This window comes from Hirundo rustica, chromosome 1 (genome assembly GCF_015227805.2).
Source record: "Hirundo rustica isolate bHirRus1 chromosome 1, bHirRus1.pri.v3, whole genome shotgun sequence".
Classification (NCBI taxonomy): domain Eukaryota; kingdom Metazoa; phylum Chordata; class Aves; order Passeriformes; family Hirundinidae; genus Hirundo; species Hirundo rustica.
In genome coordinates, this window is record NC_053450.1 from 135639720 (window position 1) to 135656162 (window position 16443).

General features: G+C 37.8%; 1 protein-coding gene across 1 annotated transcript in view; it reads right to left on the reverse strand.

Moving 5' to 3' along the window:
* The window catches only part of CUBN (cubilin), a 140885-nt gene that overhangs the window by 11581 nt on the left and 112861 nt on the right, over positions 1-16443 (reverse strand). The window contains exons 55-59 of the mRNA XM_040062708.1: positions 14770-14926; positions 13366-13515; positions 8423-8623; positions 6086-6215; positions 4973-5190 (exon numbers count right to left, since the gene is read on the reverse strand). Of these exons, the coding sequence (XP_039918642.1) occupies positions 4973-5190; positions 6086-6215; positions 8423-8623; positions 13366-13515; positions 14770-14926 (856 nt within the window). The remainder of the gene's footprint in view (positions 1-4972; positions 5191-6085; positions 6216-8422; positions 8624-13365; positions 13516-14769; positions 14927-16443) is intronic.

Consider the following 16443-nt stretch of genomic DNA (forward strand, 5'->3'; position numbering starts at 1 on the left):
AACATTCACATGCCACAGTCAGGGACACATCCTTCTAAGGTGGTTGTTGTTGTTGTTGTTGTTGTTTTCCCAGAAAAATTTGCAGTACTCAGCTGTGCTGAATGTTATGTGCTTTCCACAGGCCATATCTTGCTGTTATCAGTGCAGGTGCCTCGTGCCTCCTACAGCTGGTACCAACATTAATTACATAAATCAGTGCAATTAAACATTTCTGGTGGTATGAGAATTTAAATATGACTCACAAGAGGAACCCTGGCCTATGCAACAGAATATCCAAACCAATATTTTGCACCTTATATTGCTCATTCAGAATTGTGAGGGGCTTTTTCAGCAATTCTGAACAACCCCAAAAGACTTTGCAGCAACTGTGCATGCTGAACATTGCTGAAAAAGTGCACCTAGACACCGAACATAGAGTAAGCTGTAGTTTCAGTTTACAGGACAGAACATGAACTAGAATGAAATGAGGCAATTTTTGTTGTAGATACAATAAAATAGCACAAAAATGCTGTGAAAATTCTACTGGATTAATTTTTTAAAAAAGTAGACTGAAATTTCATTAGGGTAGTGTGTAAACCTGTTAAGTGACAGGCTTCTAGTAAAAGAATAAACAGCAAATAGCATAAGAGAAAGCAGATACCTCTGGGCGATTTATCAGGCAAGTTACAGATCATCTTATCAAGAAGAATAGCATGTAGATTATAACATATTTCTATTATATGCAAACTAGATTATTTATGTAAATTACCTATTAATGCACTTTTCTGGTATATCAGGGAAGATTAATTCTTCCAGGTATTTTTCTTCTAAATTCCACTTGCTTATGATTATTTTTCTCATGAAAAATGATTAATATTCATTCAATAGAAAAGATGATTTGTATAAAAAGAATGGAGAAACCCTTGAGGGAAAAACTGAGCAAACTGAGGACAATGTAGAACACAGGGAATTAACATTCCAACAGCCTAATGGTTGCCAAAGGTTTAGGAGACATTTCTCCTTCCCTAGAGCCAGTAGCCCTAGTCTTCTCATTGTGGCTGCCCTATTCTTCTTGCTTGTCTATTTCCATTAGGTTTTCTTCATCTTGTGTTTAAATCATAATATTTTTATGACATTGAACTGTTACTTTATTCTGACTGTGCAGTGACTTGTGCAGTAGAATTGTGGCCCATGAGCTCATAAGCCCCAAAATAACGTAAACAAGAGACCACAATGGTATTAATCCAGTACACAATGCTCGTCTTCCACAATGCATAAACTTGGATTTCTTCTGCATGCTAACAAAAGCTAGTGTTAAAAAAAAAAAGGGATGGGAAAAAGCTGGTCACAGCTTGAAGTTAAGCAGAACTTAGGGTAGTAGAGAAAAAGCAGGCAATCTTCCTCCCCTCCTCTACCCCACCTTCTCCACTGTCCCAACTGTTGCAGTTCTACCTGCATTGTGTGAATAAAGTTCAGGAAGAGCCTTCTAACTAACTCACCTAATTATGTACAACACTTTGCTTCTTGTACATTCATGTGAGTTCCTTAGAAAGCCTCAGTGAGCAGAGCTGCATTTCAGAAGACCCCTCCATCCTTCTCTGATGGTTTAGAACCTGAGGTATTTTTCATTACTGAGACAATGGAGCTATATGTACATGAGCAGAGAGCTTTCAAGGAGAAATAATTTCCTGTTAGTAAGGTCACAGCTATATCTTCCAACAGAGATTTCTGACTCTTTAAAACAAAACAAAACAAAACAAAAACAAACAAACAAAACAAAACAAAACAAACAAAAAACCACCTAAAAAAAATCCCCAAATCTTTATGTCTTCTTCACTTTGGCATGATATGCCTCAGGGGATCACAAATTTAGGTGAGATGGCCACCCCACTATTGAGTGGGAATAGGCAGAAGCTCCATTCGTCACCAAAGTGCTATTTGTGCTATCACAGCAGAGATGGAAGAGGTATGTGCAGGCTCTGTCCCTGACAGCCAGGGGCAGCTAAAAAACTCAGATCTTCCCTTAGAGATGAAGAGATAATCAAGACTTTAGCCAAGTCACAAGCTCAGTACACGTAGATCTCATTCTTTGGGGAGAGATCTTAGCTTTCCTTCCTTTACAGAGATATTTCATGTAACCAGATCCCTTAAGCTGATATTGATTTCTATCTTCTCATCCTTTTATTGATTGTCTGGAGGAGCACATGCTCACTGTGGAAAATAGTTACAATTCTCATTTTACAGACTGAAAAGAAAGGCAGAAAAAAGGTCAGTGGTAACTAAGGCAAGAGGAGTCTGTCTTTCCACAAATCTAATGCTTGGAGCAGGCTAGTATCTTCCAGTGAGCCCAGTATCTCCAGCTCGGCCTGAGAGTATGTCCAAGTGATTCCAAAAATGAAGCTGATAAGTGCCCAAACTTAGCAGCAGAAGTAGTGAGAAGATAAACCCTCTGAACAACATCACAAAGGCTGCATGTTCCCCTCCCTCAAACACAGAGTTATGACAAATAATGGTGCCTATGAAATGTGCATTTTTTTATTGCACAGTGTGTGGAGAAGCACAGGGAAAGAAAAGATACTTGACAAGCAATATGATGTTACTAAATGGCCAAACTAACACTCTTTCATACTTTCTTTTAGTGTCCTTTTTCTGTCTAGTGGGGGGGTGACCTTGAATATTCTGTTGGGGGCAGGATCAGTGATGGAAATGAATAGTTTTAATAAAATCAGGGAAGGTTTTCTACAGAAATTTCAGGGTTTAACTGTTTGAGAGCCTGGATAATCCTACATTTAGGCAGTATTCCTGAAAGAGCCTGATCAGGAAAGAAAGTGGAAGAGCTTGTGGGGAAAGGAAATAGTTTCATTTACTACAAACAGAAACAACATACTGTTTCTGTTTGTTTCTTTCCAATATATAATCAGGGTCACTCACAACATGAAACAGAGAGCAGTAATTACGTTATCCAGTTGTGTTTCCCTGGGGCAACTAGAGAATAATGTGCTCATTGTCATCCAACAGAGAATGAGGCTTCTTGTTTCTCTACAGTACCATCTTCCCTATTTAAGAGATTTATCATTATGAATTGTCATCTGATTGCATTTGTACTCTTACAAAACCACATGGGTTTTATCTTTTAAAAGACATGAGGGAGTTTCTCTAAAGCACCATGTAGAATAACAGGCTTTTAGATCTTCATGGTTGTATTCTCTTTTATTTGAAGCATAATCTCAGACCTCATAATACAAAGATGTGTCACAGATTTTCCTGGCTCTGTTTTTTAGGCAAGCCAAACTGGAAACATTTATAGGATGTGACTCATGTTTTCCTTTTATAATATGCTTTTCTACTTTTTGGCTATTCTGTACTATCATGGGACTGCCAAGATCCTTGCTAATGGCTGTGTGGTTTAGTTCCTGTGGCTTGCTTCCCACAGTGAAGAGAGAAGACCGACCATTAAGCAGCTCACCACCACAGGCTCTCACACAACCCATACCTCCGCCTGGGCATCTTTTATAACTTGCAACTCATGAGCAAACCATGCAACATTTTAACCTCTTTTTCCTTGGGAGCCTCCAGAAATGTCCCTCCAAAACATCTAAGAGATGTCAAAGCCTTTTATGAATATGTTTATCTGTAAAAGGCTTCTCACTCTAGGAAATTATCAGGCATGGTACTGACTTGAAGAGCTTGGCTTGTGTTCTGTTGTGTGCTTAAGAAGACTATTTGGCAAGTTGCACAAATTAATCTAAAGTCGGTGGCTAAAACAAATTGATTAAATGCCAACAGGAAGAGGAAGAGCTTGGGGAATTCCTGATGATCTCACCCTGAAAATACGAACCCAGGCTGTAGGGGATCTATAACAACTGATACTTCAGGGTTTAAAGACAGCAACATATGAATCAACGTTAGGTTACCTGGAATACCATTCACAAGACTTAAAGACCATTCACAAGGTCTCAAGCATTCTTGTAGCAATTACTTTGAGTGAAGCAAAGGAAGAGTTAATGATAGTAATAACTATGAGGTTCTGTGGGAATATTTTCCTTGGCAAAGCCTGTAGAACCAGTTATTTTCCTTATCTGTAAATACTTTCTCAGACTATCAAATGAGAAAGTCACTGGCTTGGGAGTAGGGAGGGGATTCAATGACTCAGCAGAAGACTATGTTTGTTCTGCCACAAAGGCCTTTCATTCTGATCTGTCTGAGCGCCAGCTTTGCAAACCAGACAATTACTTCTTTCTAGACCACAAAAGACAAGGAGTTAATTATACAGGAAAGTAGTAGAGATGACATAAAATCAATTGGCACATAATAATAACTTGTTGCTTACCATCTCCAAACAATTCAGATAAGAAAATAAAAATCTCCTTTTACACCTTGATCTTATATGTGGAGTACTGAATTTAAACTGTTTTTTTAACATAATAATCAAACTCTGTCCCTTATTCTTGCATCCATCAAAACAAAAGGCATCCAGTGCCTTTCTTACTATGGTCCCATTTATGTTATGGCCAGGTAATCAGAATGATCTCACAAATCAGTAGAAATCAGGACAGTGATGCCTGGTGTGGAACCACAATCTTAACTGACCCTCAACACTTTAGTTCTTTAGGTGTGAGGGAAACTGAAGGAAATGGAAATTGAACATAGATTGAAAGGAGGCATCTTTAGTATACCACCAACCAAGAATTCTTGTGGTGTTGTATTTCCTCCAAAAGAGAGGCCTTTGGGCACTGCTGGGCCTTCAGTCACCCAAGAAACACCTATACCTCCAGAGAGGCAGGGAAAGGGCAGCAAAGAATGAAGGGGATCAGTTCAGAATCAGACTGGAATGCAGGGATCCCATAAGCCTAGTATTTAGCTTAGTTCACTCAATTTTCACAAAATCAGAAACATTCTTCTGCTTCACGCACCCCTAGAGAGGGAGGTCACAACTGCTCCTCACCAAAAGAAATTACTTACCAGCAGATTAGGAGTCTGATATTACACTTACCAAAGGTCTCTCTGAAGGATGCTTTCCATCCCCTGTCTGCTCCATAGAAGTCCGTGCTAAACACCAGGAACAAGTTATTACTGGAGCTCTTAATATCTGGAGGCAATTCTGAGCCACAGAATTTCCCAAGGAGAGGAGCATGAGTATCTGAGCCATCATACACTGCCACATAATCTTTGTAGCAGGAGGGAGATATTTCAAGCTGGAAGCTGTTGAATCTGTAAAACACAGTTGGAGCCTTAGGTATCATATTTTCAGTTCATTTTCTGTGTTACTTGTGTTTCAATGTTTGAGGAAAGGTCCAAGTACTAGCATTAGCCAAAGCCATATACAGGCAAAATGTATCCTCTTCAGGAATAAACCAAGCAACTATTAAATGTATGGCAAAACTCTTCAGCCAACAAGCCTCAAAGAAATTGGGACCCTCACCCTCTGGGCCTCTTGCAAGGCAAGCTGTCAGCACACCTCAGCTTTCTATGGCCAGTAGGTTGCTCTGTGCAAACACACCCTTCTCTCACTTCTGCAATTGCTCAAGCTCAATTCCTTGGGCATGAGTGGCCTATAAAATGCAGGTGCAGAGTACAGGCCAGTGACTCTTCCTCTTAGCTGTGAAATGTTCTTCTAATTCACAATCATATGATTGAAGAATGGATCAGTTTTTAATTTGTCAGCGGCAAGATTTTGTGGCAATAATATCCCTCTCTCAGGCAAGACAGCATGCACTCAGAAATACACTATTTTGGGTGGGTATTCTTACTTTGGCTATAAAGTGATTACTACCCTTCTAAAAGAATTATTATTCTTCTTGTGTAAACTTCTCAAAGGCTGACAGAATTTAACTAAAAAGCATGAGCTGCATTTTTACAATTTCTTAGTCTTGTTGGTAACCAAAGTGGGAATTTAAAATTGTTATTTTTCTGCATAACAAATTAAAAAGAAAGATGGAAGGGAGCTTGAGACTGATAAACATTACTTCAGTAACCATTTCTTATTTTAGTTTAGCTTTGACCTCGGAAAGGAGAGTCACAGAAAATATTGTCAATAACAGCTGCTTTAACTGGAATCAGAAACCTCCCTGTTCCCTTAATGATAAACTGAATTTGGATCACATACTTCAGGGCTACTACTTTGCCATTTCTAACTGTGATGTAGTATGAGCAGTTCATGTTGTTGTGATAATCAAGAACTGAATGGGCTGGACTGCTGATAACACCTTTAGAGTCATTGAAAATGCCACCGCAAGCTGTGGAGGAAACAGAAAAAAGAGTGATTAGTATCTGAATACCAGTTTGGTCCTAATTCTCATATTTCCTTCAGGAGTTTACCCACAAGGAAAGAAAGACCCTTGATAAATTTGGAGCAGTCTTCACTGTCATGCCTAGAACTGAAATGGGAGATGTCTGTCAGGTTGTGCTCTGAAGTGGAAGACTAATTAGCATTGCAGAAACAGGCTGTTACTAACCCATACCAAATCGCACTGGCACTGTGCAGGAAAAGACTGAGACTGATTTTAAATGTCCTGCAGTAGGTCCAGGGAGCTGCAGGGTGGGATGGGTGCCTCATGCAGCAGCATGAGTGAGAATAGATCTGCACTCTTTCTAGCTTGCCAAGAGAAACCTGGCTGATATGCAGGCAAAGATATTCCTTTACCCAGACCCTGAGCCCATGGAAGCCTCTAATTAGCCACAACTGCTCTCATAGCTCTCATCTCTGATGTTTCTGGAATGAATATATGCAGAGCCTCATAATCTGTCAATACTCTGTCAGGGCAAGGGTATTGCTGTAGCATTTGCTCTGCACAGAAATGCACAGAGGAGTCTCCAGGTATCACTAATCCTGTTCCCCACTTCACCCTGTGCTGGGACTCACCAGCAGTGTGGGAGGACTGATTATTTGCTTTCTGGCTGAGAAGCAAGTTAACTGCGCAGCTCTAAACTCAAGGCACGGCTTGGCTTCTCAGGGTTTCTCACCATGGATGCAAATGAAGCCAGGATGTGGTTAATGTTTGTTCCCAGCTTCAGCACTTCAGGGAACAAAAACTCTAATCTCCATTGTTAGCTTCAGGCTTCATTTTATAATCTTAAACGTAGGGGGAAAAAAAAAAAAAAAGTTTCTCCAAGTCTCCCTGCATCCTGTTGATAAGCTCAGAGTCACACACAGTTTTTCATGTTTTAAAGAAGATGCCATTGCCCAGGCCACCAACTTAAAAAAGACAGTTCCATACAGGGTGCTGCTGGATGCAGAGCCCCCAACAACTCAGACTGGCAGCCTGGAGAACTGGCAGAAAAAAGATAGGAGTTGGGAAGATAAAGAATCAGCATTATTCTACACTAGGAGTGGGGAGCCTTTCTAATCTTTTTGCAGCAAACAATGCAGCTAGGGGGAAGAGGAATGTTAATTGGCAGAATCTGCTTTGTATACAACAACAAGCTAATAAAGCTCCAGTTATCCTTCTCAAATGTCAGAAGTCACAAGTCAGATAGCAGCAACTGACTTGAGTGAGTTATGAAGGTCTTTTCCATGAGTAACTGCACATTGTCATTTCTCAGTGCCAGTCCCTCTGTCTTATCTCTATGAGACCATTCATTTCACATAAAGAATTTAGCCTTACGCTTTTTTGCTGTGGCTTTGAACACGAGGAATGCATTAAGGGAAATACCAAAGTTAAATTCACACTTTTCATTGCAGTTAGAAAATTATGCTTTCGAACATAAAAGTGGTCTCTACCAGTTAAACCTAGAAAATATTAAAACTGGTTTTGCACATAAAATCAGTCTTCTGGGATATTTATATTTGACTCAGCTGGAAATTTCTTTTTGGAATTCACATTTCCTCTTTAAAACTTAAGAGATCTCTTGTGCATGACAAAAGAGTTTTGGTGAAAATAGTCATTAAAAATAAAAATAAATCTATATACCAAGTTTTATTTACATTAATTCCTGGCATTGAAAGAGGGTCATCAAATGGAGACATATACCTGTGTAAATTTACCTGTTCTGTTTCCCATATTGTATCATGTAATTTTAGTACAACTGAGAACCAGACCATTCTCTTGTAAGTGATAAAATCTTTAAAATTAGCTCAATTAAATAAACTAGTGATGTTTCTCCTTAGAAAATGCAAACAACAACCAACCAACTAACCAACCAAAACCTGCCAAAAGTGGTTGCATTTTTTTCTACAGAAAAGGGAAAATATTTTGGTTTCTGACTTGGTCCCATGGAAAGTCTAGAAATGAGAGTTGTGAAGTAACACATCATTCAGTGTGTTAATACACACCAAATGGTGCCATGTCCTGGTCCTGAGAAGAACTTTTTTGAGCAAATGCAGTGGGAAAATGTACCATCTACACTCATCTAAGCTATTCCCAAAAAGAAGTACAGCTTTCCTACAAGGAACCGTTATCCAGAATATTTCTACCATGTAAAACACGGAACAGTGTATACTCACCAATTGCTCTGTATCTAGCCTGGAATCCAAAGCCTACAATGTGGGAGTCAGTGTAAAAGTTGAGCAGCATTGGTCCAAAGACGCTGACTGGGGCAGGGAGCTCACTGCCACAGAGAGTGATGAGAGGGTGTGCTGCTGTGCTCTTCCCACTGAAGATGCTCACTCCATCATAAAGACAAATTCTGCTCAGGAGTGCTGGGGCTGCATGGACATAGAGTGCAGAAGTGTTAGCAGCATATTTTACACGTGATTTGCGGAGCAACAACTATATAGACCCAGTCCAGGGGAAGAATTGAATCCTTGAAATTATTTTTTTCCCCAGTTTTAAGCTTCTCATTTGTAGTCAGGTTTCTGGAGGAATGGAAATGTTTTGCTCACAATCCTTTGTCAACCATCTTTTTTTCCCAATGCCAATATTGGGCCAATATGATTTGTGACTCATAAATCCTGGTAAGACTAATCATTGTTTCATCTTTATCCATTAACTCATTCTCTTGTTTACACTTTTCTTAATTTCTCATCAATCTAAATGCATTATTCTGTAAATATTCCCCAGATTCAGATCCTCCTCATGTCATACTTTCAGCCTCTACACATACTTAGCACATCATCTGCAGTTCTTCTTTGTGGTTTATTTCCTCTAATGATATAATCTTAGATCTTTTCTAGACCAATTTCTGTCCCTTACACTACAATGAAATAGCTTTCACGAGTCTCCAGAGATCTGTTCTTAGCCAGATGTCAGACCAACATCCTCTTTGAGCTGACAGGCACTTTCCACATAGCCAGCACTGGTTTTCTTCATAAAACCTTGCCTACTAAGAGCTTTTGCTCATCCTTCTGGTATTACTGTATCCTCTGTTCTGATTCAGCCATGAGGATTCAATGAGATATCTTCAGTCTTGCGCTCCTTATCTCCACATTAGCTCTGTATAATCTCATTTGCAGGAAGAGATGCAACTGCTCTCTCTCTGTTGATGACCCTGTAAGTTTCCAGTTACTATCTTTAAGATAAACTCTTTTCTATCCTTCCACTGTATCCTTCATTCCTCTAGCCTTGACAATATTTCTTGCAAATACTTCTGGAGAGATCATTTATTTGGGCTGACATTATGAACATATCCCTGTTTCTTTGAATTGCTGCATGCATTTTCTTTCAAGGCCTTTTATTATTTATCTGTGCTCTATTTATCATCTCTTGGCACCATTGAGTATTGCAACATTGACCCTTGTCTCCAAAGTTCACATGATAAGAGCTTCAGTTATCCTTACATTACATTTTGAAGTATGCCTTGGGCTGTCTCCTTTCCACTTCGCAGAAATTTCTGTTCAGTCTCATTGTTGTCCGTAAAATCATTTGTTTGATATGATGCCGGCACAAAAATCTTGACCAAATCTGGGGCCCTGATTATCTGATCACTAATATCAATGTGTAATATCAATGTCCTCTTCCTATCTCTCTGTCTTTAGTCATAGATTCTGTTTCATTTAGTAATGAGGCAGAACTTTTTTGTTTAAAGGCTGGAAAACTAAAAATAATGAGGCTTTGTTTTCACAACAGCAGCTTCTGATATAAATGGCAATACAGTTAGGAATTACTGAAGTAGAAGTATTACCTAGAAACATACCACTGTCCAATATATCAACCAGATCTGTAGCACAATATATTGTTTTGAAAGCAAGGAATTAAAATTCTTTCTCATATATATTCTATTTCAAAATAATCTATTGCTAAACTTGTCTGTTTTCTGAATTGCCTAGTAACAGTTGAGAAAGCAGATAGAACAGACTACAAAACAAAGCTGTGACCCTATCCCAGATTGCAAAATTGCTGACGTGGTTTTTTTTTAAAGGAGAAATAAACAAGTTATTTAAACATTTTTCAGATCAACATTGTATAAATTTGTCGTGTGTGGAAATAGTATAAATACTACAGAATTCTAAAAGCAGATACTGCAGGAAGCCTACATCCATCTTCCTATTTTTCCGTTATTTGGGACTCTGACTTTATTGTGTTTTATACTCACACCTGAAGAGTATTGCAGACACGTAATAATACATTACTGTAGCTGTCCTAGAGAATAATTTGTCAGGATGTTCATCTGAATAAATCTAATGGACAAGAAATTGAATGTGATTAATTACTGTTTAGATAGTAAGTCCAACAAGAAAGACAAATAAGGTTTTTTTACTAATTCTGTGTGATTTTTGTAGACTTTTGATCCAGGGAGGGAGGGCAGATGGAAGATATTTATCACTGCAGAAATTGGGCTGGAATAACAAACTCACCCCTGTTTGTTTAGTTCTTTATAAAATAACCAAGCATAACAATGCAAGTGGCAGTACAAGAAGCAAGTGGCAAGTTATGCAATTTCCTGAAACGAGCAAATCAAAAGAGAGGTTCTATGACCATATTCAATTTGGCACAGGAATAAACATCCTGAACACTGCGAGAAAATCACAGAAGCAAAGCCAAACTCCATTCATGGGGTTAATCTTGCTTATGCTTTCCTCCCCAGATCTCAAGTATCTTGTGTAAGCTATTGTTTATGGCTTCCTGCAATGGTCAATAGGTAAAGAGAGTGAGAGAGGCTCCCAGAAAGTAATTCACTTCACCTGCACAACACATTTGGTTCTGAGTTTAAAGCCCTCCTCCACCACTAGGAGATAAATCTAGGTGGGTATCCAAATTAGATGTATATTTTCAGGGGCTCAAAGTGAGATTAAAAATTGTTCTACCTACAAAGAAGCAGACAGTTTAGAAATTTTGATCACAAAATCACAATTGCAGTTTTTGTGAGTTCTCTCTTGCTCCGTTTGTTGCTATATATAGGGCTTAATACATATTTAATATTTAGTACATGCATTACGTGTTTGTTTGGTTCCAGATACTGACAAAATCACTGCTGTGGGTTACCAGCCTCAGTCATTCTTTAAAATCAGAAGAGGCATCCCATCATAACTGAAAACATAACTGCTACAAGGCAGAGATCTGTGAATAACCCATTAAGTCATTCTGTTCTGTAGCAATGTGTCACTGCACTATAGACTATTAACTTCTGCCTTCTAATTTTCTGGAGAAGATAACCTGTTCAAATCAATGAGATATGCATGCTTTACAGGCATTATTTTAAATATTTCATTTCTTTACCTAACAACTATGGGAAAAAAATTAGATTTCTTTTGAGAGGTCAAATAGTTAATAAATTATGTCAATTAGACATGCAGTTAACTTTAAAACCCAGTCTAGAACATCTGTAATAGCATGGTTAAAATTTTAAAGGCCACTCTGAGCAATAATCTAAGCAGGTACAATTCTTCCTTGCATATGGAATAACTAGAAATGTTTTTAACAGATGCTGCCAAACATTGTCCTACCTTTGCAAAAGAACTAATGGAGTTTACACTGGAAACCCTTAGGCACATATGCTAAATATAGTCAATGTGACTGCTGAGTAAGTTTTCATGTTGGCAATGATAGTTTTCAAGATGGTGGTTTCAATCTTCTTTACAATTTAAACCCAGGTGATCTTTCTTTACCCTCAGGGTTGTATTTTAAGATTTTGTGAAAAATATTAGTAACCAACTACTAGAGAGTGTCATACTTCCTCTTTGCTAACCAGATGTCTATTAGCTCATATCCACAGTTCTTTCATGTGACTAAGGACTTTTAGTTGGTGTAGCCTAAGGAAGCCTATAAAAATAAAGGAACAAATTGCCCTGCAAGAAACAGAATATTTTTAGTTTTTATGTAGATCTATGCTTATTATTATGTCTGTATCACTTACCTCTCTGCTTTAACTCTCTTGATAATACAAGTTTGGATCCATTTATAAATTAACTGAATGCTCAGACAGAATGCAGATCAGTAAATGTACTCAAAGAGTTGTCATAATTGGCACCATCTGATTCAGCCTGATGTTTATTATGTTTGCTGAATAACAGTGTCTTCTATATGAAGAAATTACATAATTTCTGTGGTTTGAATTTTATTTTAAAAAAATTCTTAAAGCAGTGGTTTGTATTAGGGGTTGAACAAATATTTCAGCTAAAATCATAGTCAAAACAAATTTTTATCTCAGACCGAAATTAAGTCTGAACCAGAATTCTTTTGAATTCAAAACAGTCTGGAAACTTAAAAATAAAAGAATACTGTTTTCTACCTTTGTTGTTGGGTCTGAAGAAAAATTCAAATCACGCAACCCAATTTAGCACCAAATTATTAATCTGGTGACTGCCAGATTAAGATGGCCTAAAAATAATGATGCCACAAAAGTAATTTAGACACACTGATTCCTCTGTGTTATCATGGCATGTCCACACAAAAAAGTATGATTTTATCAAGGCTGAGAAAGCTTTACCATTCACACCAATGTGATCAGGATACTATACTTGGCTAAATGCTGCCAAATTTGATAATCACAAGAGGGATTTTTTTTACTGGTATGTACAGGGTAATCACTTTAAAGCATTTCCCACTGCTGTAGTCTTTCACCTAACTTCACATTTCTGTGTTCTTACATCCTTGTAAAACATCTGAATATATTTATATCTGTTTTATCAGTTAAGGAACAGATGCACTGAAAAGCAAAACAGCTGGCCTAAGATAAAAAAAAGATTGTAAGACTCAAGGGCAAACAAAAAAACAGGCAGGCAGGAACAAAGACCCAGATTAGCCACAGTCACTTTTATATTTCAAGTAACTGGTAAATCCCAAAATTATTTCTGCAAAATATTCAATAGGCAAAATCTCTCTTCATTCTTCTGGGAGACTTCAGTGACTCAAAACCTAACCCTGAAAACTATAAATGTTTGTCTGTAAAAGATTTTCAGAAATCCAGCAAATTACATCATCAGTGATTTTCAATGATAGAAGACTTGTGTGTTTTCAAGTAAGACATTACACTTCATAATACATACTTAAATTATGAAGAAGCAGTTACCTTCCAATTGAAAAGTCTCAAATTCTAGGATGACCAGTGACTGTGGTCCCTGATCTATAATATAATTGCAGTTCAGGTTGTTATCATACTGATCAGGGTAGTTTGGAGAAACAATACGACCTTGAGGGCTGGTGAAATTTACTCCACATCCTGCAAACAAATAAATAAAGCAGTTATAATCCAGGTGACAATACTGTTCTGGGTTTACAGTAAGAAACCCAATAATGTACAAAAGGACCTCACCTCTCCTGGTGAGAAAAACAGGGAGAATATCATATACCATGATGGCAAAAGCAGGTTTTACACATACCCAGAGCAGTGTTTCTTGGGAAGTGGGGGCCTTCCCACTTAGAGTGTCACACTCTTGGATAAGACCAGGCCATAGGCCCACAGCCCCTGACCAGAGGACACAGCACTGCTGTTCTTGTGGATGTGGAGCCTGCACATTTCAAAATCTCTTACTACATACAAATGTGCCTGAATTGGAGGGGGGGGTTACTGTGGCACAGGAGCAGTTCAGCCTTATTTGAAAATGCCCACATTAGTGTAAGTGGTGCCATTCTTGTTTCGTGCCTTACACCCAGGAGAATGCAGTCTGCTGTAAGACCACCTCTGGATTGCTTTGCTATATGGAGAGGCAGGAAAGGTTTACCACCCAGAAGTTTTCAGGCACACAGAACAGTTCATTTTCATGGAGCTCCTTTGGATCCTAATGATTTGCATGGCCTTTGTTTCTCTTTTTTAAGACAAAAGCTTAAAAGATAGCAGTGCACAGTGAAATGCTGGTAGAAGATTAGGGACAGGCATACAAAGCCTGTGACTGTGTCCACCAAGAGATTGTTAGATGTTACTGACAATGTTAGTTCAAACATTATAAAAACAAAAGTGGTTTCAATTCAGTATTCTATATGCTCCAATGGTGTTTTCCTCAAAGCACTTAGTTTCTTGTTTTAATCTGAATGCCATGAAGGGCAAGTGGTTTCTTTTGATAACATCCTACAAAAAAAAACCCATGCAAACCAACAGGAGCTGAGTTTTTCTCTTCTATTTCTGGTGGGTTTGACCATCACAAAGCACATGCCATGGTTAAAGAAATGTCTTTTTAATAAAATTAAAGCTTTAGCTTCCATGCAGTTTAACTATGAATTTTTAAAATGTAAAGCCTATTCATTCTTTTCAGCACACTGAAAAGGCAAAGGTGGCTGAGAATAACTAAAAAATTAGAGCTGCGTCTTGGGCAAGTCTGACACTAGGGTTCACTGCATTCAGCATGGAAAGTCTTGGTTTACATATCTGGGCAGAGACTTCAATGCCTTGTTGGACAGGGGTCTGAATTGCTACTCACAGGTCAAACTAATCCCAAATGGACCAATTAAGCAGCCATCTGGCTTTAATATTACTTACTGCTTGTGAAAGATGCAGAGAAACCTGTTGCAGGAGCATCCTGAGACTGAAACACTGTAGTTATCACATTGTTTGGAGCAACAACAGGATCAGGAGCTGAACTTCCACATCCTGTGGCTAACAAAGCTGCTTCTTCTTCATTACTTCCTCTCCACACCTGGCAAGGCCAGATTGGAAACGGTTTAATGCTTTCAAAGTCTAAGTAGCTTGTGGGAACCCAACAGGAATTACGTACACAATTTTTCTTTCCATAAACTCAGGGTAGGATTCATCTCACAGTGAATCTAAGAGTTCTAAATTGGAGCTAGTTACTACAGTCAGTAGAGACAAAAAGATTCCTGCAAGGAGTGAGTTATAGTGAATAACTTAGGTTGCCAGGGACCTCTGAAGGGCGTCTGGAAGTCATTTGCTTGAATCCTTGCTGGTAACAGAGCAAACATAGATCAGGTCCAGAGGACAAGAGAAAAACATTTTATGCATATTATTACCTATTTACATTTTGTCTCTGCTTACTTAACTCCATACAACCTATGAATATGCATATCTGTGTATACAAGGAATTATTAAATGCAATCCTCATGTTATTCAGGAAATAAAAATCAGAGCTGTCATGCTAGGGTAATAGATAGGCATCAGATAATACCTAGTGATGCTAATTTTTTTTTTTTTTTTTTTTTTTTGCATTCACTTTTTCAATGACAAGTATCAAATCAATTAAAGAGTTACTAAAATAATAAAATTAAGTATATATATAATAAAGAAAAAAAATGTTTTAAAGTATTACTTCAATGCACAAATAGCCAATTGAAGCTCAATCAAACCATGCATCCTAAAAAGCACATGCAGGTTTAGGTTGGTATTTAAGTGAAATCTTCTTCAAGTAATTACTTAAATATGTGCTTAAGGCTCACAGTGTAAGTGCTGAATTTCAAGACAGGTGTAAAATGAAACTTAGGTATAAATGTTCAATGTTTTTAAACATTCAAATATTTTCCTGAATCAGGATGTTGATTGACAGGATTTAAAGTGTCTGTTTAAATAATAAATTATTTACTCTAATAATAAAATTATTTTTGCTGGTGTGTTTGAACAGTTTTTTTTATTATAGTTTATACCAAAAAGATATCATATCTGATTTTTAAAATGTGTTTAAAGGAAATTGAGTGGAACTAGTACAACCACATGAAACTGTGATTTCTCCAAGCAACCATCCTAGAAAGGAAAGGGTTAGCCAAGAGTTAGTCTGTAAGTGTAAGCATATGAATCACCTCATTCAGTGACCCAGTGTTTGAGGCAATGGATGCTCAAAGGACTAATTTATACAGTCTATAGCCTGGCCAAGGTTTTGCAAAGTCACTATTGATTTTGGATTGCTCTCTTTTGGCTCAGTTTGGAATAAATGGAAGAAACTTACATCGTTCTACAGCTTTTCAGACAGCTTTGTACATTTCAAATTAGACATTTGGAAAAGGAAGTGAACATCAACTATTTCAGATCTTTCTCTATGGAGAAAATCTCCAACTGACATAGTTTTGCTTATGTCATTCAGGGCAGTTTAGGAACTTAACATTAAACACTTTTACTGAGTGGCATTAAGACTTTCATATTATTGAAATGTATTGTAACATTGCATCAATTAATTGCTGGAGCAGGTTATGAAAAGACAATTCTAAT